The sequence below is a fragment of the Rhipicephalus sanguineus genome, unplaced genomic scaffold (genome assembly GCF_013339695.2).
Source record: "Rhipicephalus sanguineus isolate Rsan-2018 unplaced genomic scaffold, BIME_Rsan_1.4 Seq304, whole genome shotgun sequence".
In the NCBI taxonomy this organism is placed as follows: Eukaryota; Metazoa; Arthropoda; class Arachnida; order Ixodida; family Ixodidae; genus Rhipicephalus; species Rhipicephalus sanguineus.
The window spans coordinates 153037-177129 of record NW_023614978.1 but is presented as its reverse complement, the minus strand read 5'-3'; the positions used below and the strand labels follow the sequence as shown (position 1 = coordinate 177129).

Sequence of the window (24093 nt, the reverse complement as noted above, 5' to 3'; positions counted from 1 at the left end):
TCTGGCATCACGGGTAACCTGCGCGCCAACCGGGCAGCTCGACGCTTCGTACACAACCGAGCGCTCCTTACATCGACTGCAGCGGACCCGAAGCCAGTTGACCTCCAGTACGCCACAATACTGAATTACGACAGAGGGCGACGCCTACGGTATCCACCACCTCATCAAAAGCTTGCGACGAAGGAGGCCAGTGCATGGCGTAGACTCCAAACCAGAACCTACAAAGACCTACACACACACCGCATGCACCCCACATCTTACAGGGATGATGCCCATGGTGCGGGGCCACACCAACCCTGTACCACATTACGTGGGAGTGCACACTACACAACCTCGAACATCACAATATGAACACCTCGTGTGAGCAATAGGAGGCACTGCTGTCCAGCCTGGCCCTCATTGACCAGATCAGGCTCGTTCAGAGAGCAGAGCGGATGGCAAGAGCCAGCGGAGCCCTGGACTAAGGACCCGACCATCAGCAAGGCCCCTTCGAGGCACTCCACAGGAGCTTTGCCTGTACATAAATAAAGTTTGTCTTCATCATCACCGCCCTTACGAGGGGGGATGAGGGGCTAAAAACATGATTTTTGAAGAAAAAGATATGCATTTTCACATTTGAGTTATTTTGGATAGATGGTTCATTAATGAACATGCTCACCAAGTTTGGTTGTCATCTGTACAGCAGAAATGAATAAAAAATTCTTTTTACGAGAGGGTGGCGTGAATTTGCTGGGGAGAGTGTCTCTGAAACACCCCTTTCAAGACACGGCTGCAAAGCAGGCAAGAAGCCGAACGCGAAGTGAATGGCCATGTTAGATTGTTTGTTTTTCGCGCTTTTCTGTCAGAGAATACCTTCTGTCGAGAGTACACCAGAGGGCAAAGAAATAAATTAAAAAGGCACATTTTGAGCTGCGCGCCGACAGAGTCGTTGGAAAACTGGAACTGAGGCTCAAATTGGTGGAAATACATCGTGTGACCATCCGACGCTGCTTTCGCACCAATTCTGAGTTACTCCTGCTGTGTTTGTGTGACACTCGGCTTATATGTTGGTTTTCCTGGGAGTTCATTGATCAGTGCGTGGTCCGTATTGTGACCAACACGTGTTTTGAGCAACCATCACAGCTTGAAAGCTGTGAAAAATTGAAGACAAGTGCATGAAATTGTCACAGAACAGTGTCATGTTGATGGGGAAGGCCGTGTTTGTGCAGGAAGTCATTTGGATCAATTTTTTTTACTATTGAAATAAATATGTTGTGAAATCTTTAAACTCATTTTTCTCAGCTCGCATTTTTGGGGGGAATGAGCCTCTGAGGAAAACTATCATTTCTAAACTGCTTTGCCAAACGCTGCTTACAAGGCTGTTTGTAGACTGAAATTTTGTCGGGAACAAGATAAGGTACTTTTCTGATCCCTAAGTAGTTTCTAACACACCAGAAAATTCAGTAGTCTGACATGCAGTGACAAGGAAAGAAACAATGTTAGCTTTTAGAGTGATGGCATTTTTACAGAAACGTCATAAAAAATGCTTGACTGGCCTTATCATGCACTACAAACCTTCTAGAGGCCTTAAAATGGTAAATAACTCTTACATTTTCATTATTTTTAAAATGATAGTTTTCCTAAGTTAACTTACATTATTGATCATTATAACAGCTCTAGGTTTTTTGTAATCATGCTAGGGTGCTGAAAATTGGAATATGTCCTAATATCAAAAGGTGGGGCATCCCTGAAATTTTCATCAAAGTTAGTGCAGCATTTCAAAAGTTGCTATTTAGGCCCGCATCCCCACTTAAGAATGTTTGTGAATTACAGATGCCTTCTCACTGCAAGTCTACGAGCATGCGTGCCCCATTTTTTTTTGAAACCAGGATGCTTGGGAGAAGTCACAACCAGGTGGCCAGAGAATTGTTGGAGGCCTTCTGCATAATGATGATGATGATATCTGCTGCCTCTTCCCTTTGGAGCTGGAGATCAACGGGCCAAGCCTGATCGGGCAAAAGGAAAAGAAAAAACAAAGCGACGGTTAAGTTTAGAAGAAATGTAAAAAGTGGAAGGAGAAAGGGAAAGAAAAAGATTGGTCAAATCCAATGCACCTTCGGCGCATCATAGCCGCCGCAGCGCGCACGTTTGCTTGACCTGTTTTTTGCACCAGTATTCGAGCCGCCGCTTCGTAGCCTCCACCGCTTTCCAGCTTGGTGGCTCACCAGCTGCGCGAAAAGAAAGAGCCCTTGACAATGCGCTGTTGTCGTTTGTCGCGCCCGTTGCGTTTTGTCCCGAGGTGCCAGAGTCCTGAGCATCAGTATCACAGGTCGCAGGCCAGTACACTTCAGCACAATGTGCCGGATTGTCTCTTCTGCGTCCTGGCACAAGGGGCACATCACGTCAAGCTCGTCAGTGTACCTGGCGCGCAGCAAGCGTGTCCTAAGTACACCACTTTGCGCCTTGCACAGTAGCCCACTGCCCCTGGAGTTGTCATAAAAAGCCTCCTTAGCAATATCCATCTTTCCCTCCTGATACAAGGCCAGGGCCCTCTTCACCCATTCCGGCTCCCTCCACCTCTCTGTCTCCACCGCGTTGACTGATTCCCGCACCTTTTTCCTTGTGTCACGCTGGAGGGGGGCCATCAGCCGGATAGCCTCCACCCTGTATCACTCCGACAGCGAGCGGGTTCGGGCGACCCATTTTGTCTGTACCGACGGATGTGTACGTATTTGTACGCCTCCCGGGCCCAACGGCCATCTGGCAGGCCGCTGAGGTGCGCCTGCCGTAAGAGAGTTTGGTGACTGCCCCCTCGCCTCGAACGACGACCACCCAAGGTCACCCTGTACTGCCTCATTAGGAGTGAAGGCGTGCACCCCCAAGGCTGTGTGACCTGCTTCCCTTTGGCGAATCTCGAGCGCCTGCCTAGTCGCAGATGAGAGGCACACCACAGCGTTGCCGAAAGTCAGGGCAGGGACCGCAACACCCTTCCACAGTTCCCTGGTGACCTCGTATCTGCTGAAGGCCCACAGAGCCCGTGAGCCCAGGGAGGCCCGGCGCTTTAAGGCCTTGGCACGCAACTCCTTCTCGTATCCGCATATATAGTTTGTCGTTGACGTCACAGTTACCCCGAGGTACTTGTACCTGTCCACCCATTCAATTTCCTTGCCCTGTAGCAGGAGGGGCGGGTCCCGCACCTCCTTCTGTGGTGTGAACCGCATGGCCACCGACTTCCTTGCACTGACGATCAGCCCAAGATCCGTACCCTCCCCCGCACAGATGTCAAGCAGAGCCTGCATCTCGGCAGCATTGTCCGCCAGCAGGACTGAGAACCGCATGGCCGCCGACTTCCTTGCACTGAAGATCAGCCCCGCACAGATGTCAAGCAGAGCCTGCATCTTGGCAGCATTGTCCGCCAGCAGGACTATATAATCTGCGCAGAAGAGGGCAGGCAGTCTTCGTTCCCTCTGAAAACCCTCCTCTAGGTAGTTCAAATTGAACCCCAGTCCAGACTCAAAGCTTCCTCTCCATTCCGGCTACATGCAGCATAAAGAGCAGTGGGGACATCGGACAGCCCTGCCTGAGTCCCCTAGATACCTGAATCCGGGGAGTGGTCAAGTTTCCCCACTGAACCATTGCCTTGGCGTCTGCATAAAGGCGCTGCAGTAGGTTGCGCCACTCCTCTGGCATATCAAGCACCTGCAAGATCTGCCATAGCCTGTCCTGCTCAGTGGTGTTGTAAGCCTGAGATATGCCGAGGAAAGCAAACAGGAGGGGGCGCTGTTCCTTTACTGCAATTCCATCACCTGGGTGACAACAAATAGGTTGTCTTCCAGGCAACGGCCAGGCCTGAACCCATTTTGCAGCTCCCCTAGGACATGCTCCTCCGCCCATCGCTGTAGTCTTGCCTTGATAACGTGGCAAAACAGCCTATACATAGCTGATGTCACGGTGATGGGCCTGTAGTTGTCCAGCAACGCCCTATCTGTTCCCCGCTTCCATATCAAGTGTACCCGCATACATCTCCAGGCCTGTGGTATTTTTCCTGATGTTAGTACCACGGCCGCTCGATGAAAAGTACACGGTGCAGCCTGCCACGTGGAGCGGATACTGTGTCGCGCGCCTAGTGCTCCTGGCTGCCGCCGCGGCGCCACCAGTGGGGGAGCCTCTGGGGAGACCGAAAGCGAGAGCGCCGGAATTATTGCGGCGGATCGCGGCTTGACAGCGCAGCTGCTATGCGCTTGTTAGTTTTTAAAGGGTTACAATAAACTTGCTATAGTGTTAACTATATTGGTAATCATCCTACTGAATGTGCGCCAGCAATGCTTCAACCTAAATATAGCAAGTGTTACTTTTATCTGAAGTGGTTGCTCGTGCGAGTTGCGATTTTTTGCGTCATGTTTTTCTCTTTTGTTGCCGTTGCGCTGATCACCCTCGATAATGCATGTTTGTGCTAGTTATTTTATCAACAGAGAGTCGCTCGTTGACAGGTGTGGTTGTATTTCCGGAATGACTGTTGCTCACACCTTAGAAACAAAAGCATTGTGAACATCAGGGGAGTCATAATTGCTTTATTGCTTGTGCGTGAAAAAAGGATCACTGTGTTATGGGAATCACGGGCACAGCACTTTCCTGGCCAGAGGATTTTGCGCCAAGCGTACGAGACGCTCAACAGACATATTAACATTTCCTGCCCAGTTGGCAAGAAGCGTTCGTAAGAGCTTTCTGATGAAAACTTTGCAGACTTCCATGGCGTGGTCGTCCGCCCCGCAAGTCCACTTTCAGCACTTCCGTGGTCATATAGAACAGCTGGTCACCTTTCAGACATCTCGCGAAAAAATATCCGACAGGATAATAATGATGTTGACAAGCCTCTTATTACAAAAGATAGTAATCAGTTTGCCACTTGGGGTACCGCTGTTGAGTGCTCTTCTTCACCACGGTCAACGAAACCAAATATTTGTCGACTTGTCGGTCGTATATGATCCTCTGCTGTATGGCCATTCCGTCAATGATCAGAGAGCAGAACGCTTCTTGCTCTGCAGTGAGACCCTTGAATTCGATGCACAGCCGCTCCTTTATCAAAGAAGTGACGCCGATTCCACCTGATAAATGGCCTACATATTTCTGGAGCGTTGAGCGACAAGGGAGCTGAAAGATATTTCTGGACCTTGCATGCTCATGACTTTTGTTGAAGCATGCCTTCCATATTACACATTCCCTTAGAATGACGTCACTGTAGTGGGGCTTCTTCGTTGAGAAACTGTGGACTTGGTTTCTAACGAACTCGGCAGTCTTGTCACCTTGAGCAGCACCATTGAGCACCTTCATAAAACAGGCAATGTCCATGTTATTTTCATAAAACTGCGCGCGCTACTCAGCCTCATCCACTTTTTCTTGAAGGGCCTGCAGTGCTCCTTTCGTACGAACGATCTTCGCTTGGAAGCAGCGCATTTTTCTTAGTTTCTTCTGTCAGTTTAACAAGGTCGAATGTAGTTTGACATGATGCATCTGAAAATGATGCCATTTCTACAGAGGTTTTATTCCCTAGTTCAAAGCTGTTGGTCATCGTGGCTTCAGTGCTGTCACTTGACGAGCCGTTTTGGCTAATGACAAAACTGCTATTTTGAAGCAGCATTGCCCGAGCACTCGGCACGCGACTGCGCATTATCGGCTTCTATTTCGGAGCGTGGCCGCTTCTTCCTCGGAGCAGGCGTGCTCCTTGTGCTCATGTAGCTTGGATAACCGGGGAACACTGTCGGCACAGCCGTTGGCAAAGGTATCTTCAACTTCTCGGTCTGCTTGTAGTCCTGCTCCGTAAAATGCAAGGCGCACACCAGGGACCTGTCATTAGGCTGGCACACTGTTCCCTTCCTGCCAGGTCCTTCACGCGAAATGTTTCGCAGCCATGCTGCCCTGCGTTCTGCGTTACTGGGAAACTCGTGGTAGCGTATTTGCTGGTCCTTCGATGCATTCGTGGAACACAACGGCACACAACAGTTATGCGGCATTTTGCCTAACGTATGAAATATCACACATGCGGAAACTGTCTTGAGTGACACTTAGTGCGAGCGATTCATGTGGAGAAAAACAAGCACTACCTTGACCTACCCGCTCAACGCGCACTCCTTCTCGCCCGCACGTCGCGTGGAGCCCTCTCCTACTACTGCGCCCTCCTAGTGAAATGCGGCGACAACTGTCAACTCCGCTTCCCCACTCTCACCCATTGCCTGCGCCGCGACGCGGCAGGCTGCACCGTGTGTTTTTCATTGAGCGGCCGTGTTAGTACTCCATTAAGTGCTTCCAAAAGGACCTCCCGAGTCTGCCTTTTGGTGCGCTTTAGCAGCCCAGGAGGAATCCCGTCTGGGCCATTCGCCAAACTGCCCGCCAGGCGACCTATTGCTCTGTCCAGCTCCCGCTGGGTGATGCTGTCACAACGAGGCAGTGCCGATGCCAGCTCGTCCTCCTCCCGGCCCACCGCAGATTGAAGCTTGGAGGCTATGCCCCTTCGTATCAGGTGCAGGCACTCCTCGCCGTTGTTGTGCCAGAGCACCTGACCGAACGGGGAAGCGAACAAACACCTGCACTTCGTTGGAAGTTCACGGCATCGCGGTCAGCGTTTGCCCTGCGACCAAGAAAAGGGCCAACTCCTGCTACCTAGAAGCAGGGATCAACCCCTGCATGCTTTGTCTGCAATCTCGGACAACGGCGTCTTCGCCCAGCCGGCCCCGTCGACTGATGCCAGTCGTTCTTCCAAGTTACCCAGCTACGGAAAGCAGCATTCCTGAGGATGATGGAAAGGCTGCTCGACACCTGGGACCAAAGAGCCTCCCTGTCCACACCTGGGACCAAAGAGCCACCCTGTCAACAATGGACTGGTCCCCTATTTAAGACCGGGCTGGTCCGTTGTTGAGAGAGACGCCCCAGCTGACTTGGTCGAGCTGGCAGGCTCTGTACTGCTATAAACTGCGATAACCTGCTATAACCTGCTATTCCGCTATAAACGTTGTTACATTTTCTAAACGTTTTGCCTCCCTGCTCTGCTCCTCAGCGATAAGTTCGATCTCCGGCATCATCGGCTCGCCAGCCTCCCGGCTTTCAACGTCACGAAAACCCCATTCGTAACAGTGGTGGCAGCGGTGGGATACGCTACCCTCATCTCAACGTTTGGCTTCGCTGGGATACGCTACCCTCATCTCATCGTGGGACAGGCTGGGATGCGCTACCCTACGTTTGGAGAGCCGGATCGGATCCCTGCAGGCCCAAGGAGCGAGGACGCTCACGACAGCGCTCGACGGCAGCCACGAGTTCGACCGGAGTCAGCCGCTATGGTTGGGTGAGTGCCCAACGTTTACTGGTCATTTCGCCAGACCTCTCTAGCACAGGTAGATGTTAGGAGAGAGTTTTGTTTTTTTGATTGATTCCTTTTACTCACTTTGGACCATGGTATTCGTTTTAAAGTAGGAGTAAATTTTGTAGGAAAGCATCACGAGGGACGAGATCGCGATGGAGAAGTACCTAGTGCAGGACCTCCTTGAAATTTGTGAGGACTTGGGCATTTCCGCTGGGCCCGCAAAAACAAAGGAAGCGATTCTCAAGGTGATGCGGGCGGGAAACGTGACGATCGAGGAAGCTGAGGAGACGTGGGAGGAGATTTGTGGCAAAAAGCGGGAACGGGAAAGGCGCGAAGAAAGGCGTCGCGAGGAGCATGAACATGCTCTCAAAATGAAAAGGCTGGATCAGGAAATTCAGGCGATTAAATGGCAGCGAGCGCAATACCAACTCAGGATCTTCGAGATAGGCGTTGACATTGTGTCTTTTCTCATTAAGTTTGAAATGGTTACGAGGAGGTTGGTGTTAGCCAAGGCCTTTTGGTGGAGAGACTTCTCGCGTTGCTCCCGTGCCAGGTCGCAGCTCTTTTGGAGCGCTTATCCGCTGAGGAAGCGCAAGACTTTGATAAGGCCAAAGAAGCCTTGTTGTGCCACTTCGCTGCTCCAGGTCCCGCTGACTGCGAAAGTCGAGACGTTAAAGCCCTAGCGCATGAAGCGCATCGAAAAGCGCAGGCGGTCGATTCGCGCCGCAGAGACCAAGAGGTCAAGAAACGTCGCGAAGCGCTGGAGGCCGAGGCCTGTCGTAAGGCGATAGAGGACGCCGAGGCCCGTCGTAAGGCGCTTGAGGACGCCGAGGTCCGTCGCGAGGCGCTAGAGGCCGAAGCCCGTCGCGAAGCGCTAGAGGCCGAAGCCCGTCGCGAAGTGCTAGAGGCCGAAGCCCGTCGTGAAGCGCTAGAGGCCGAGGCCCGTCGCAAGGCGCTAGAGGCCGAGGCCCGTCGCAAGGCGCTAGAGGAGGAAGCGCGTCAGAGAGAGCGTGAGGATGAGGCGCGTCGCGAAGACCAAGAGGTCGAGAAACGTCGCGACGTGCTAAAGCCTGAAACTCGTCGCGAGGCGCAAGACGCCGCTGTGCGTCATAATGATCAGGAGGCCGACTTCGAAGGCCTGAGAAAAGGGGCTATCTACGATAGCGATAGATCACCCCAAACTAGAGAGACAGCTCAAGGCGAGCCGGCTAGGTTAGAAAGCATCGGGACTCCGTTCTTTCAGAGACACAGACACCTAGCAGCACGCCCGAGAATCAGTTAGTTGAGTTGTCTCAAGCCTCGGCAAAGAAAATAGAATGCAGCGTACTTGCGAGTACGAGTGCCGATGCTGCGAGCATTCCGAGCAGTACCGAAAAGACAAGGCGTCGGCGAAAACGCGGGAAGGCGAACGCGAGAGCGACGAGTGGCGTTAAGCGCACTAAAGTGGCTAGGCGCGATGACGTCATCTCTCGAGACGCCAAGCTCCAGGTTGGGCCTAAGAAATCGAAAAGGCCCGCTAAGAAAAGATGGAAGTTGAGACAGCTGCGGAGATCTAGATTTGGCGTCAGGCACGCTAAAGTGGCCAAGCGCGATGACGTCATCTCTCGAGACGCCAAGCTAAAGGCAAGGCCTCAGATCACGAAAAGGCGCACCAAGAGAAAGGTCAGGCAGGATATTCCGAAAATGCCTGCTAGAAAAAGTGTCAAGTTGAGACTCCTGCGGAAACCGAGATTAGGCGTGAAGCGCGTCGCGAAGAAAAGAATTTCAGTGAAATTCAGACGCCGAAGTCTTCACCTGGTCTCATCCTTTTCACGGCCTAGTCGGGGCAGGAGCACAGCGAGGTGTCGCGTACACCTGAACAGCGACAAAGGCTGTTCCCCACAGTCACGAAAGGGTACCGGCTTAGGCCAGAGGGGTACAATGGGCAGACAAAACCGCTGGTATTACGGTTTGTCTGAGTTCACAAAGGTAGCCGCTACTAAGTGTGTCGGACAGGTTTATTCCCTGTCCCTTTGTCGAGATCGGACCCCTCGAAAAGTGTGGAATGTGCGGCTCCCCAGAGCTCGTCTAAAAGGGTGAGTTTGGAGACACCCTGGGATAACCGCAGCATAAAGATGGATTGACATCTTGAAAGAACTTAGTGTGTTAATGTTTACTAACGAATTGACCTCTTGAAAGAAGTTAGTGTGTTAATGTGTACTAACGAATTGAGGAGTGAAATTTTGTAATTTGTTACTTTCCTCCTCATTGTAGCAGACATTGAGATGTTTGTTTGGTTATTTATTTGTTTTAGTGTTTAGAAACATAACTGTTAGCACTCGAGTAGAGGAGAGCTGTTCGTAGTAGTTACAGAGACGAAGGCCAAATGATAAAAGCCTCTGTTTAACGTACTACTAATTTGTTTTTCAGTACGTGTTAGTATGCGCGTCAGTGTAATTTTAGTTTCTCCTTGATTTGTGTTAAACGCGTGAGTTTGATTTTCAGTTTATTTCGTTTTGGGTTAAACGCGTGAGTTTGATTTTCTGTTTTACTTCGTATTTAGTTTGAAGCGCTTTGTTTTCTTGATGTAATACTCATTTGCCGAGTGCAATGAGCGAGAGCGTTTTAGCGAAAGGCTAGTGTTGTTTATCTTGAAATGTTTGTTGACAAACATTTAGAACGCTTGCGAGTGGTGCCAAGGCGCACGATTTGGGGAGCACTTAGTGAGGTGCTTGTAAGGCGCACGATTTAGGGAGCACTTGGTGAAGTGTTTGTAGTTTTGGGGCAAAATTGAGTCTTCCCCAGCTGCTCCGATTGTCCCCAATCTGCCGATGTCACCATTGAGAATCGCTCGCGAAGACATTCTGATTGATTTTAGCAGTGTCACGTAATGACACTTAGCTAGAGGCACGTCCTCACTTTGGTATTCTTCCTGAGATACGTTGCTCGTGATGTTTAATTTTAGCTTAGCGTAGTCTCTAGGAAATGTTTTGTTCTTTTATGCTGGTCTGGCGATTTGATCAGCATTTGGAGGGCACTTGCTTTGGCCAGAGTGGTTTGGCTTTGTGTTGCTTCTTGGCAGTTCCAGTAAACCGCTGTTGAGCCGTGGAGGTCACTCCTCGAGGAAAGAGTGGTACAACCACAGTTGACAACGGTCAACCAGCATCGCATCATCCGAGCTGCGTTTGACAGCTCGCACTCTGGATGCATTGTCTTGTGGCGGGGGTGCTGTTGTGCCAGAGCACTGACCGAACGGGGAAGCGAACAAACACCTGCACTTCGTTGGAAGTTCACGGCATCGCGGTCAGCGTTTGCCCTGCGACCAAGAAAAGGGCCAACTCCTGCTACCTGGAAGCAGGGATCAACCCCTGCATGCTTTGTCTGCAATCTCGGAAAACGGCGTCTTCGCCCAGCCGGTCCCGTCGACTGATGCCAGTCGTTCTTCCAAGTTACCCAGCTACGGAAAGCAGCATTTCTGAGGATGATGGAAAGGCTGCTCGACACCTGGGACCAAAGAGCCTCCCTGTCCACACCTGGGACCAAAGAGCCACCCTGTCAACAATGGACTGGTCCCCTATTTAAGACCAGGCTGGTCCATTGTTGAGAGAGACGCCCCAGCCGACTTGGTGGAGGCAGGCTCTGTACCGCTATAAACTGCGATGACCTGCTATTCCTGCTATAAACGTTGTTACGTTTTCTAAACGTTTTGCCTCCCTGCTCTGCTCCTCAGCGATAAGTCCGATCTCCGGCATCATCGGCTCGCCAGCCTCCCGGCTTTCAACGTCACGAAAACCCCATTCGTAACACCGTCCATTACCCTCCCTGATTCCGTATCACTCAGCTGATGGCTAGGGAGATCGGAGTTCATCTGCTGGACCTTTATGTGCAGCCAGAACTTCCTGCTTGAGTCACGCCCCGCTTCCTTTATGGTACACAGCAGCTTCTTGTTTACCGTACTCATTTTACATTTTACCATCGAAGCCATTTCATTCTTTGCCTCCAGGTATAACGACCACAGTGCAGAAAGTTCAGCTTCATCTGCTCCATGCCCCAAAGCATGCCGGTGTCTGCAGCATTGTTTGCGGTGAGCCAGGGCTTCGGCAACCTCTCCATCCCACCAGGCCTTCCGTTGGTGCCGCCCCTTCGTCACTCGTCCGGTCCCCGCTTCATCTTGTATTGTCCGCCTGATCCACTGTTGCAGCTCCTCGTATCCCTGCCCTTCCGTACGAGGTGCATCTTCTCGAGCTGATCCACCACCCTTTCCAAGGCCTCGTCAGACAGAGGCCTCCGGGTACCTGCATGGGGATCGCGTTTCGTTTCTGGGGGGTTAGTCCCAAAAGACAGAAAGATGTTGTGTGGTCACTCCCCAGGCTTCGTTTACCAGTGCTATCGAGGCTCATACACCAGCTTTGGGAGTAGGATAGGGGACAGGAAGCAGTAGTCAATACAGGAGGACATACCGCATACCGCCCATGTTATCTTCCCATACACTTTTCAGTTGCGTTGAGCAAGGTTAGGCCCAGCCACTGAGTCCATTCAAGCAGCAGCCTGCCCGCCCTGTCAATGGTACCATCCAATGCCTTTATGTGGGCATTGAAATCCCCCACCACTACCACTGGCCTGTTTATCTGTGTAATGTCCTTCTCCAGACAGGCCAGGGTCTCTCTGTTGAGGTACACCAGCCCCAGGGCAATCTCAACACCCCCAATCTCTCCTGTGACGTGCTTCTCACAGTCTCTTTGGACTCTGTCCCATTGGGTGTCTACCTTGGTGAGAAGACCAAGGCCCCCACCTTTTCTTTCTCCCTTAGTGCGGTTTAGGCCTTACCAGACAAACTGCCTCTTTGGAGGAGGTGTCTCCTCGTCACGTAGGTGAGTTTCAGCCAGGCAGGCCACCGTAACATTCTCTTTCTGTAGTAGGAGAAATTCCTCCCACTTCGCCTCCTTTCGCCCTCCTTGCAGGTTAAGGTAAAAGACCATGTCCTGTTTCCCCCCACGCTTGCAGCGCCTCCTCTTGCGGGTATGCCTCTCGTGGCAGGCCCGCCCAGAGTGGCTCCCTATATCTACCACCTGGGCCCCCCTGGGAGCACCTCCACCTGTCCTCATGGGGGTGATGGGGGTGCTGTCTCTCCGCCATCTGTATGATGGCCTGTCCCAGAGCTGTCATCAACGTTCCCACGGCTGGGTGCGATTGGCTGGGCGGCCCCCAGTGTCTGGTGGGCATTCGTAGGCCTAAAAAAGCACACAACCTCCTCCCCAGGTGCTGTCCCAGCTCATCAGCTATGTCAGCCCAGTAGGACGGGCCCTGCTGTCCATGCCCTAGTCGCCAACTAGCGCCCAATAATTCTACTCGCAGCCCCTGTTCCTCGCACATTTTCTGCACAGCCACATTCCAATCCCTACATGAAGTACTATGGGTCTCGCTGCCAGATCCCCTCTCCGTTAGGGCATACACCACAAACCGATGCCTCTGGGCCTTCTGCAGCCACTTGGTCAACAGGGCTCGGAGCTGAGATGTTGAGCTGTCTGGGGTTGAACTGCCATTTGACATTTCCAGAGAGCCAGCGCGGAGCACTGCTATGGCTGCTGGGGTTTGCCATATGTCCTCTGCCAGGTCCACCTCTGAGCACAGCTGTTGTAGAGTGGCACCTTCCTTCACACGGAACATCACCCTTTTGTTCCAGCCTACAGCTTTAAGCACTGCCCATTTTAGCCTGGCGGCGTTCCCGTCCCCATATACGAAGGCACATCTATCCTGTTGTGCCGACATGCCCAGCTTCTCCAGGTGCCGCTTGGGAGCAGCCTCGGGCGTTACCTGATCCTTAGGTCTTGCCAGGCCTTGTTCTTCTCCGCCCTGGAGAGAGGTTTCCTCATGTCCCCCACGAACTACGTCGGACTTCGCAGTCTGAGCCTGCGAACCGTTTGCTCCTGGGCGCCCCGCGCTCTCCTCTTGTTTGGTTGCACACCTGCCTGTCCCACCCTGGTGTGGGTGGGGTTTTCCGGGTTCCCCTGCCACCATACAGTCCACGCTCGAACTCGACGCATTCGCTGCTCCATCCTCATGGAAGGCCGTACCGCCCCCGAGGCGCCACCGCTGTACTGGAGGGGACCACCGCCGATCGGCACGCAGCCATCTCCTCAAAAGCCAGTCTTAAGCGGCGATCTCATCTCGCAAGATTTCGCACTGCTTTGTTCCTCTTGTAGCGCCTGCCTTAGCGCTTCACATTCTGTGGTGCTCCCCTCCTTTTCCTCCCTCTTCTCCTGGAGTGTAACCCTCAAAGCCTCACACTCGTTCTTGTAGGCGTTCATTCACGCTCGAAACGTGCCTCCAAATTGGCAATCAATAGTTTGCTGTCATCGGCCTGTTGTTTTACCAGAGATGTTATCTCAGCCTTCACAGTGTCGATCTTCTCGCACTGTCGACACGTAGAAGCCGGCACAGCTCTCGCCTTCTCGACAGTCTCGAACCGCGTACACTCCAAGTCGACCGAAACCTCACAACCCACGCAGAAAACTCACTCCTTGAGAATGACCCTGAGCCCGTCTTCCTGTCTGCCTTCCTCCCTATGGCGCCTAAGTCTTATTTGATGAGCCTGATGCGGCTGTGCAAAACAACCCCCACCATGGAGAGACAAAACACACACTGTTCCTATACACCCCCAAACGCTTCAGCTGGCATCAGCCGAGAGAGCAGGAGGAGGGCGAAATGCAAGGTAAAAAACAATCCGATGCAAGAGTAACAAAGGCAACCTCATACTCGCTCACCTACATAACACCAAAAAACAGACGCGTGCACCGCATGCGGAGTGTCATATAAGCTCAGAAAGAGTCTGACTTAGCTTGTCTGTAGACCTTCATTGCTGTCCACCTGCCATTCCCTTGAAATCAGTTTGATTTGCCGCACCGATTCAGCCCATGTGCTCACCAGCTGCTCCCGTGTGCAGTCTGTGAATTTATATCGCAATGAATTGCATTTTTTAGGCAAGTCTTGCTGAATAAAGTTCATTGGTCATTCCGCTGTGGTGCTTATCAATGTGACTTGCACATGCGCCTGAAGTTACCTCCTGGGATGCACCGGTCCTCTCATTTCTCGTCCTCATTTCTTTGTGCCTCCAAATTTTGTCAAAGAGATTGAACATTGTGGATGACGTCTTTGGGAAGGCAATAGTAGTACTGTGCCTTGTTCAGAACAACACGGCACCACTAATACCATATTTTCTTAGTAGATCCGCGTGTACTATTCGGAGCCAAACTTAAAATTGTGGGCCATGTGGGAATTTCAGCGCGGAAGTTGGCTTGACGGCACGGCTTCACGTTAATGCAAGGAAGGTAGCTTCACAGCAGTATGCATGTATCTTTAAAAAATTTTTTTTTAGCTGTGTGTGCACTGCGCATTACACGCAGGGCTGTGTGATATGTGAGAAAATGTAAACCATACTGTAACACGCTACGAGACTGTGCTGGTGCCGCAGCATGCTGTCTCATTTCATGAACCATCACAGGTGGCACCACAGATCAAGCATTTATTAATCATTTTGTTGCCGCTAGTCATTGAGAAGCGTTTTTAACAACAGTGAAGCACAGTGGATGAGACAGCAGCAAACTAAGTGGATGGGACAACCGCATGGATTGAACACCGGCTTCTCTTTCATCTGGTCTGTTGCTGTTGACCATTGTTAAATGTGGTTCACTTATTGCTGGAGGAGATCAGTAATCTTTGTGGAAGGTGCGCCTCTGAATTTTCATGGGTAATGAAAAACAAATGTGTTCTGCCAGATCATTTGGCCGTACAGGCTGAAAAAGCGAAGGCAGAGAACCAGAATCTGTTGCATGCTGGCATCTGTGTGGTTAGGCTAAGAAAATGGGCTTCGATTCAATCAAACTGGGGAAATGCCTCTGATGCAAGCCATCTTGAGAAGGCTTTCACATTCTCTGGTTGACACGAAGATGCGATATGAGCTGGATTTCGTTAGTTGTGAGGACGTGAAGGGAGCTGCTGCCTTGAGGTGGCTGGCCCACGTAGGTTGATGTTGTGTAAAATCTGCACACACCACATAAAGACGCAAGGAAAAAAGTACACAAGGTCCTTGTGTGTTTTTAAAGACGATAGTCTTTCCTGGGGAACTTAAACACAGAAATTTGGTTTGTCTTTTGGTCTGTCTGTCTGTCACACGATTCAGCCACCCAGCCAAAGTTTAACCACTTGCTGAATGCCCAGCCATCTTGAACTGGTAGCGGGGTTCATACTTGTGAACATTGAAAGAACGTAAAATGGGCTTGTTGGTGGCGATACATGGTGAAACGTATGGTGCACAAAAATGACACGGACAAAGAAAGTGACGACTGGAGGATGCGCTTACTTCCAACAGAATGTTTATTCAACAGAAGCGGAACATATAAGTTGAACAGTGCGCGCAGGCGCTGAGAGTCCTGGCTGGCCAACAAAGGAAAATCAAATGCGATGAAAACTTGGGACCAGCAGAAGGCTGATTAAAGCACTGGAAAACTATACATTGACACGTGCGGAGCCACGCCACTGCGTTTTGTTTTAAGAATGCAAACTCTTTTCTGTTAGGTCAATCGATGCTGTGCTAATACAAGAAGCTCCCGCTTTCGTGATTTCCCCTGCCTAAAAAATCTCGCGGGCTGTCTTATTGTTGCTAGTGCCGATTACGACGCAATTATCAAGTGAAGGTTCACAACCACAGGCTCTGCAATGCTGACTAAGATGACCGGCTGCTATATTCCGAGAACTGAAAATGCTCACGAAGTCTGTTATTTAGGCACCTGCCTGTTTGTCCGATGTATTTCTTTTCACATGACAGTGGGAAAGAGTACATGACACCTTTTCGACACGAAACAAAAGGATTTCGCTGTTTGGTGACGCATGAGTAGCTGACCTTTTTGTAGCTTGCCTTACAAAGCCTCGAAAGTTTGTTCGGTGCAGAAAAAACTACCCGTATGTCCGCCTTGCTGGCTGCCTCCTTGAGACGGTGTGATATGTCGTGTATATGGGATAACAGAGATGCGTTGCTGGTTGATGTGATCATTGGATCATCTGGGGATTTGTGCATGTTCCTTTTGACTGTCCTTAAAAGTTCTTCAGCTACTGAAGTGATGCCATGCTGGGGGTAGCCTGCTGTGATCAAACGATTTGTTTGGGCGAGAAAGCTGGCCTCACGTGCGTGCAAACAGGATTTATTTAAAGCATTTCTTAGGGTATGTTTGGTGATCCCTCGTTTAACGAGCTTGGAATGGCCTGATGAGAAAGGACAGAGAGGCTTGCTACCGCGTGGCTCATATTGCCAGCAGATGTGGTCAAGTGCGAACGTGAGCTTTAAGGTCAAGAAGCCTCAGGGAGTCTTTCACTGGTGCTTAATGTGTGATTAGCAGTGGATTTAAACACTCAGTGAACATTCGAAGAGTCCTAGTCATACGAGTCTGGAACGAGCCATTGTCGAAGTCTTCCTTGGAGCCCCCCAGTACAACCAAATAGTCATCTACATATCTCAGAATTTTTACTGACTTATTTCTTGCAAAAAAGGACAGAGACATTAATTGCAAGTTCAGTCGCTCCATTGTTTGTAAAAATTCTGAGATATGTCGATGACTGGTTGTACTGGGGGGCTTCAAGGAAGACGTCGACAATGACACGCTCCAGACTCGTATGACTGGGACTCTTCGAATGTTCACTGAGTGTTTAAATCCATTGCTAATCACACATTAAGCACCAGTGAAAGACTCCCTGAGGCTTCTTGACCTAAAGCTCACGTTCACACTTGACCACATCTGCTGGCAATATGAGCCACGCGGTAGCAAGCCTCTCTGTCCTTTTCATCAGGCCATTCCAAGCTCGTTTAAACGAGGGATCACCAAACATACCCTAAGAAATGCTTTAAATAAATCCTGTTTGCACGCACATGAGGCCAGCTTTCTCGCCCAAACAAATCGTTTGATCACAGCAGCTACCCCCAGCATGGCATCACTTCAGTAGCTGAAGAACTTTTAAGGACAGTCAAAAGGAACATGCACAAATTCCCAGGTGATACCAATGATCGCATCAACCAGCAACGCATCTCTGTTATCCCATTATACACGACATACCACACCGTCTCAAGGAGGTAGCCAGCAAGGCGGACATACGGGTAGTTTTTCCGCACCGAACAAACTTTCGAGGCTTTGTAAGGCAAGCTACAAAAAGGTCAGCTACTCATGCGTCACCAAACATCGAAATCCTTTCGTTTCGTGTCGAAAAGGCGTCGTGTACTCTTTCCCACTGTCATTGTGAAAAGAAATACATCGGACAAACAGGCAGGTGCCTGAATAACAGACTTCGTGAGCATTTTAACAGTTCTCGGAATATAGCACGGTCATCTTAGTCAGCATTGTAAAGCCTGTGGTTGTGAACCTTCACTTGATAATTGCATCGTAATCGGCACTAGCAACAATAAGACAACCCGTGAGATTATTGAGGCAGTGGAAATCTCGAAAGCGGGAGCTTTTGTATCAGCACAGCCATCGATTGACCTAACAGAGAGTTTGCATTCTTAAACAAAAACGCAGTGGCGTGGCTCCGCACGTGTCAAGTGCTTTAATCAGCCTTCTGCTGGTCCCAAGTTTTCATCGCATTTGATTTTGCTTTGTTGGCCCAGCCAGGACTCTAAGTGCCTGTGCGCACTGTTCAACTTATATGTTTCGCCTCTGTTGAAAAACATTCTGTTGGAAGTAAGCGCATCGTCCAGTCGTCACTTTCTTTGTCAGTGTTTTTTTTGTGCGCTATATGTTTCACCATGTGAACATTGTCAATTAAAAAGTAAGTATTACGCATATCTGAGGCGCAACATCAATACTACGTAAGAGTTAGGTGATGTGTTCCTTTAGTAGAAAGTATATAGATACGTAATTCTGAAGACCATAGTATTTGTTAGGCTGTGCCGAATATGCTAGTGTTTTTGGGCTGCACTGAAAATGTGACTCTGTGAGCCAGATGCGGCGATTCAACATAGAGGAGGAGGAGGACTGATGTAGTAGGGCCGGCAGAAGACTATCGTCTTTCAACAACATTTGTAATGAAGCATGCAGATACGCGGCCAATTTTTCTATTGTGTCTTTGTGTGGTGCGCACAAAGTTTCCACCATGCAGCCAAAGCAGCTGGCCCGTTTTTTCGTCTGATGTGTTTGTTGTGCAGGGAACTGGACGGGCAAGTGCACCTTCAAGCTGAAGTTTATGAAGGGAGGTGCGATTGAGTTTGGCCAGGCCATGATGGAGGCTGGAAAGACGGGTGAGTGCCCTGCTGTTTTATTCCACTTGTTACCAATTTTCAGATGCTCATACTCAGACAAATCCGGCATCAAAACATAAACCAATAATCCAAAAAAAACTGTACACTCGGAAATGCAAATATACAGATATGTAAGATTAAACTTGCTACAGAAATACCACCAGAGCAATCACTAAGTTCATTGGAAAGCTAGTTGAATTCAGTCTTTCAGCAACTCCTCTGTTACATTTTACTCTGGAACACATTTGTAGTCTGGCAACACTGGCCTTTTCAAGTTGGTCTTACTTGTTTCTATAGAGTTAACATAACAGAAGAAAAGCTGGGCCAATGAAGCAGCGAGCACAAGACTACTGACATGTTGGTACAGTGGCATTGCTTCCCGCAGGGGCATCTGCGCAAGCAGGGGTTTGGTGTGTAGCGACACCACGGACTCGAGCTAACAGGGAGTTTTGACCCCTTCCCGCACACAATGCCTGCTGCGCGTGGTTTTGCTGTATCCGGGGTAAAGGGGATCCTGGGGATTGAGCCGATGCCGGGTGATTGGACCTTCCCCTTAGGTACCGGCCTCTCGTAGACAGCAGCCCTGGGCTGACCCACCCAGGGGAAAGTCACCTTTTCCTGTATCTTCTCCCCTCATCTTCGTCTTTCTCTCTCACTTCAGATCTTTTCTTTCCTCTCTTCTGTCTTCCTTTTACTTCCATTTTTCTGGTGGCAAGGATTGGTTATCCCTGTGTCGGATAACACACTGGTTTATGATATTTGGTTATAGCAATGATGTACTGCTGATGTGTATGCATGTTCCCTTTGCCATGTTGTCACGTCCCCTTGTTGGGTGGCAGGCATCATTGCCGAACATACATTATCTGTGCGTTGGGATCAGCCTGCCCTCCACTTCCTGATCGTCCCCCTCCAAAGAGGTAGTGCACCAAAGGAGCACCAAACATTTTCTCTAAAACAAAAAAGTTTCCGCAAGTTCCATGTTTTGCATAGTGAAGACCCGGAGAAGACCGTTCGGGCATTTCACTATTCCTCGTGACAAAATCTCTTTCTGAAGCAATAGGTGCTGCATACAAGGCAACAAATATGGCTTCTGGTGACTTGCTGCTGGAGCTGTGTGACCCTACACAGTACAGCAAGCTCTTCAACCTCGTAGCATTGGGAAAGGTTCCAGCTTCTATTAGTACTCCTCACCGGTCACTGAACACAGTCCGTGGCGTAAGATCGGATGAAGATCTCTTGGAACTCACTGAGGCAGAACTTTTTGAAGGATGGAAAGAGGAATATGTGATTAATGTGCAAAGAATTAAGATAAGACGTGAAAAGAAAGAAATTTTAACAAAGCATCTTATCCTGACCTTTGCGATGAACAACCAACCAGAGTTTATTCAGACAGGCTACATCCAGATTTGTGTCAGACCATATGTTCCCAGTACCCGCCGGTGTTATAAATGCCAAAGGTTCGGCCACGGCTCACAGAGCTGCCGCGGCCGGCTGACGTGCGCTAAATGCGCTGCAAATGACCATGCAGCAGACAGCTGCCAGGATGAACTTCACTGTGCCAACTGCAACGGCGGGCACCCCGCTTACTCGGGGTCATGGCCCAAGTGGAAACTAGAGAAAGAAATAATATTCTTGAAGAAAAAAACAACATATCGTTCAAAGAAGCACGTCAGCGTTGCTCTATTCTTAAAGGCAGATCTTATGCCAATGCGGCGTCTCAGGGGACTTCACCGCTACAGCCAAAGGCGGCTGCTCATTACACGGCCAGTGAACCGGCAGTCCCGCCATTAGCCCCCGCGGGGGGAACAGTCGTAACTGCCCCACCCTCCCCGCACTCATCGGCCACTGCAGTGGCTCCTGCTAGCGCTAGTAAGAACCACCGCAACCCGGACCCTAAAGCAATCCCGTCGACCTCCGGGTTGGAGGGGGGGGGGGCAAAGGTCTCATCGTTCGCGGCAAGACTTTTGTGAAAAATGTCCCGCTTGCAAGAGCGCTTGTCCGGTGCCTCTCAAGAGGTAATGGACACAACACCAAGCCCGTCAACGCTACCAGCGCCTTTGGAGCGGCGCGACTCTAGCAACCGCTCCAAAAAAGATAAATCCCACATTACAGTGCCTGGGAAGGGCCCTGTGAGCTAAGCAACTCTATCTCCCCTACACACAGCACAAATTCACTATAAATACGGATATAATGCTACAATGGAATGTCAGAAGTCTTATCAGTAACCTCGATGATGTCCAGGATTTTATATGAACTTAGTCCTAAAGTGCTGTGTATGCAACAGACACACTTAAACTCTAAACACACGAACATTCTCCATCACTATGCTGTTTTTCGTAAAGATCATGACGATGGTGCTGTAGCATCTGGTGGTGTAGCCATTATACAGTAGAACCTCGTTGATATGTTTCCGAAAAAAACACTGAAAATAAACATATGGTCTGGGAAAACGTACGATCCGAATCCATTAAAGATTGAGGCTGACAAGCCCATATTGAGGTGCAAGAGCAAAAAACATTTATTTTTCAAAAAACATGGAGAGACTTTGATTTTCGAACTCCTGGCATCTCGCTGGCAGCCAGAGGTCAGCCAGCTAGTTTCGGTCCTGACAGGAAATAACATCATGGTCACGTGTGTTGAAATCCCGAGACAACCCGAATATTGCAAAATCGAACTCTGGGACAACCAACGGAAACGTAAAGAAACGCTACCACCGTGTCAGCAGACGAAACTTTGCGCCGCATGAGCGTCGGTTCTTTCTGCATTTCCACTTGGAAATATGGGGCTAGGTTTGCCGAAGAGCGGCAGTGATATTCTCGAGCATAGACATTTGGGATACGATCACGTACGTTCGCAAGATCACGTGCGACTCGCCCCGTCCATGAAGAAAACTGCCGCCCTGCTAAAGGCTTAACAAGCTGAGATCTTCCCAGTGCACATAATAATCGCGGTACAACACGATTTGCGAAATCTCGCAAAAGTGATAAGCGTCCCTGAAAGCGACAGCTGCTCGCGGCTATCGCATACTACGTCGCACACTCGCGCTGCTCATTTTGCGTTCTGTCTTAACTTGAGACATGCGCTGGCACGTTCGCCGCCGCTCGTAATCGCACCATCTCACATGGCGGAAGGGGCTTTAAAAGATGGCGCCTGGCGTAATGGCAACCGAAGGTGAAGTCTTCAAGCGCCCGCATTGCGATCCGTCGAGTCCTCACAAAGGTGGCGGCGAGCGCGCATCATCTCTTTTGGCGTCTGATAACCAGAAGCCTCCCAGATATTGTTAAAGTATGTACCAACAGGCCCAGCAACAGATTCTACCAGATATCTTCGAGAACAAATTTTTTCTGGCAGCTTCTGACGACCCGCTGGTAGGCAGAATTGTCCAGCTAGAGAAAAACGAACGCCGGCTGGAATTTCGCCACGTGATGGGCTGAGCAACCCGAAAATGAACGCGCTCGGGAGAAAAGTGTGGGTATAGTGCCTGGAATTGTGTGGGGGAAATTATCGGCCATATTCACTGGGCACAATGGCAGCGTTGCTATGGTTATGTGTCGCGGCGTGTTGTGCAGCGGCGGCGATGCGGCGGCGGCATGTGCGTTTTCGTAGTACCGAACCGTGGCGGACTGGAGGAGCGATAGCCTCCATTCTTTGGGCTGCACTGTTAGTTCCTTCGGTTGTTGTTGCAGCCATGGTGTCTGAACAAAGGTGTGTGGAACAAGTGTACATCTATGTACCGTGCTACGGATGAAGGATTTGCAATGCTCAGCAAAATCGTGCCAAGTGCTACAGAAAATACTTTTTTTTTTTTTTTTAAGCCGCTTGAAAATTTTGACGGCCAGCGTCGCCGTGCCTTAGGGTCGGTGTGTAGTTGACACAGAGCAGCGATCGAGCACTTCGGAGAAAACGCGAGGGGACAATTGAGCAAAGCAGAGAAAGTGCGGATAGGGGAAGGCACTGTGGAGAAGTCGCCGCCACCACCACGCGGCGGTTGTCTGCCACTTCGCTCTTCACAAGTACACGAGAGGGCCCTTTTTGCACACACCTGAATGACAGTTTCCGAGTACAAAACATATCATACGACTGCAGTTTTCCGTGGTGCTGAACGTTGCTGCCGAATAATCGTATTTTTGGGGAACGTATTAACCGGAATGTGTTACACACAGCTGTATTGGGTTATTTTTAATTTTCGCGATTTCGAGCGTAGGAGCCGGGAAATCGTACTAAGTGGGAACATGTCAACGAGGTTCTACTGTAGTTGATAAACATGTAGCATTTCGATGTGTGCAACTACGAACAGACCTAGAAGCAGTGGCCGTTTGAGCTGTAATTTAAAATAAACTCATCACCCTTTGCTCCCTGTACATACCACCACATTATCAGCTTCACAAACACAATTAGAATCACTAATCGCGGAACTCCCAGAGCCCTGCATGATTTTCAGAGATTTCAGTGCCCACAATAGTTTGGGGGCGATTCTCGTTGCGATGCATGAGGTCGCCTTATTGAACAATTTCTCTTTTCCTCTGGAGCATGTTTACTGATTGAAAAGGAACCCACATATTATAACCTTTCTAAAAAACGCGTTCTTCAATAGATCTCAGTATCGTATCCCCAACTCTCTAACCTTAACTTAAATAGTAAGTGATTAAAAATCCTTATGGGAGTGACCACTTCCCCGTACTGCTTAAAAAGAAGGAGAGATTGAATTCCCACCACAGGCTCCTCGGTGGAAGGTCGATAGAGCTGATTGGGAGCAGTTCCAAACTCTCAGTAGTATCTCATGGGATGACTTACCTGGGTTAAGCGTTGAGGCTGCTGTTGAGTATTTTACAGCTTTCCTGGTCGACGTTGTGTTGAAATGTATCCCTGGAACAAATAGTCTGGCTTGCAAACGACGTGCCCCGTGGTGGAATGGTGAATGCCGAAAAGCATGCAAAAGGCAAAACAGATCGTGGAGGCTACTCCGAGATTCCCCGACAGTGGTGGATCTAATGAATTTCAAACATATAAATCTCAAGAAAGGAGGACGTGCCGGCAGGCTCGCAGGGAGAGTTGGAGTAAGTTTTTATCAGGGGTCAACTCGTACACAGACGAGGCTATAGTCTTGAACATGGTCAATAAAGTGAGAGTGCGAGAAAATATACACTTCCGTTGGTAAACACACAAGGCGACACCTTGGAAGATCAAGCAAACTTCCTGGGTGCGCAATTTGAAAATGTGTTGAGTTCATCGCACTACTCTGAAACTTTCCAACGGCACAAAATAATAATAGAAAAACAGAAACTACAACGAAAATGTGCGAAAGCACGAGGCATACAATGAGCCTTTCTGCCTAGCTGAGCTGCAGGCATCTCCGAACTGCTGCAATAAATCCGCCCCAGGTTCCGACCGTGTATTATACAAAATGTTAAAACACCTACCCTCCATAAACAAAAAACCCTCCTTTCTCTCTACAATGCTGTATGGTCTTCCGGTGAAATCCCCTCTGGCTGGAAAGAAG

The 24093-nt window shown here is 49.9% G+C and overlaps 1 protein-coding gene across 1 annotated transcript in view; it reads left to right on the top strand.

Moving 5' to 3' along the window:
* The window catches only part of LOC119376978 (WW domain-binding protein 2-like), a 152083-nt gene that overhangs the window by 42950 nt on the left and 85040 nt on the right, over nucleotides 1-24093 (top strand). The window contains 1 exon segment of the mRNA XM_037646630.2: nucleotides 18501-18593. Within this exon segment, the coding sequence (XP_037502558.1) occupies nucleotides 18501-18593 (93 nt within the window).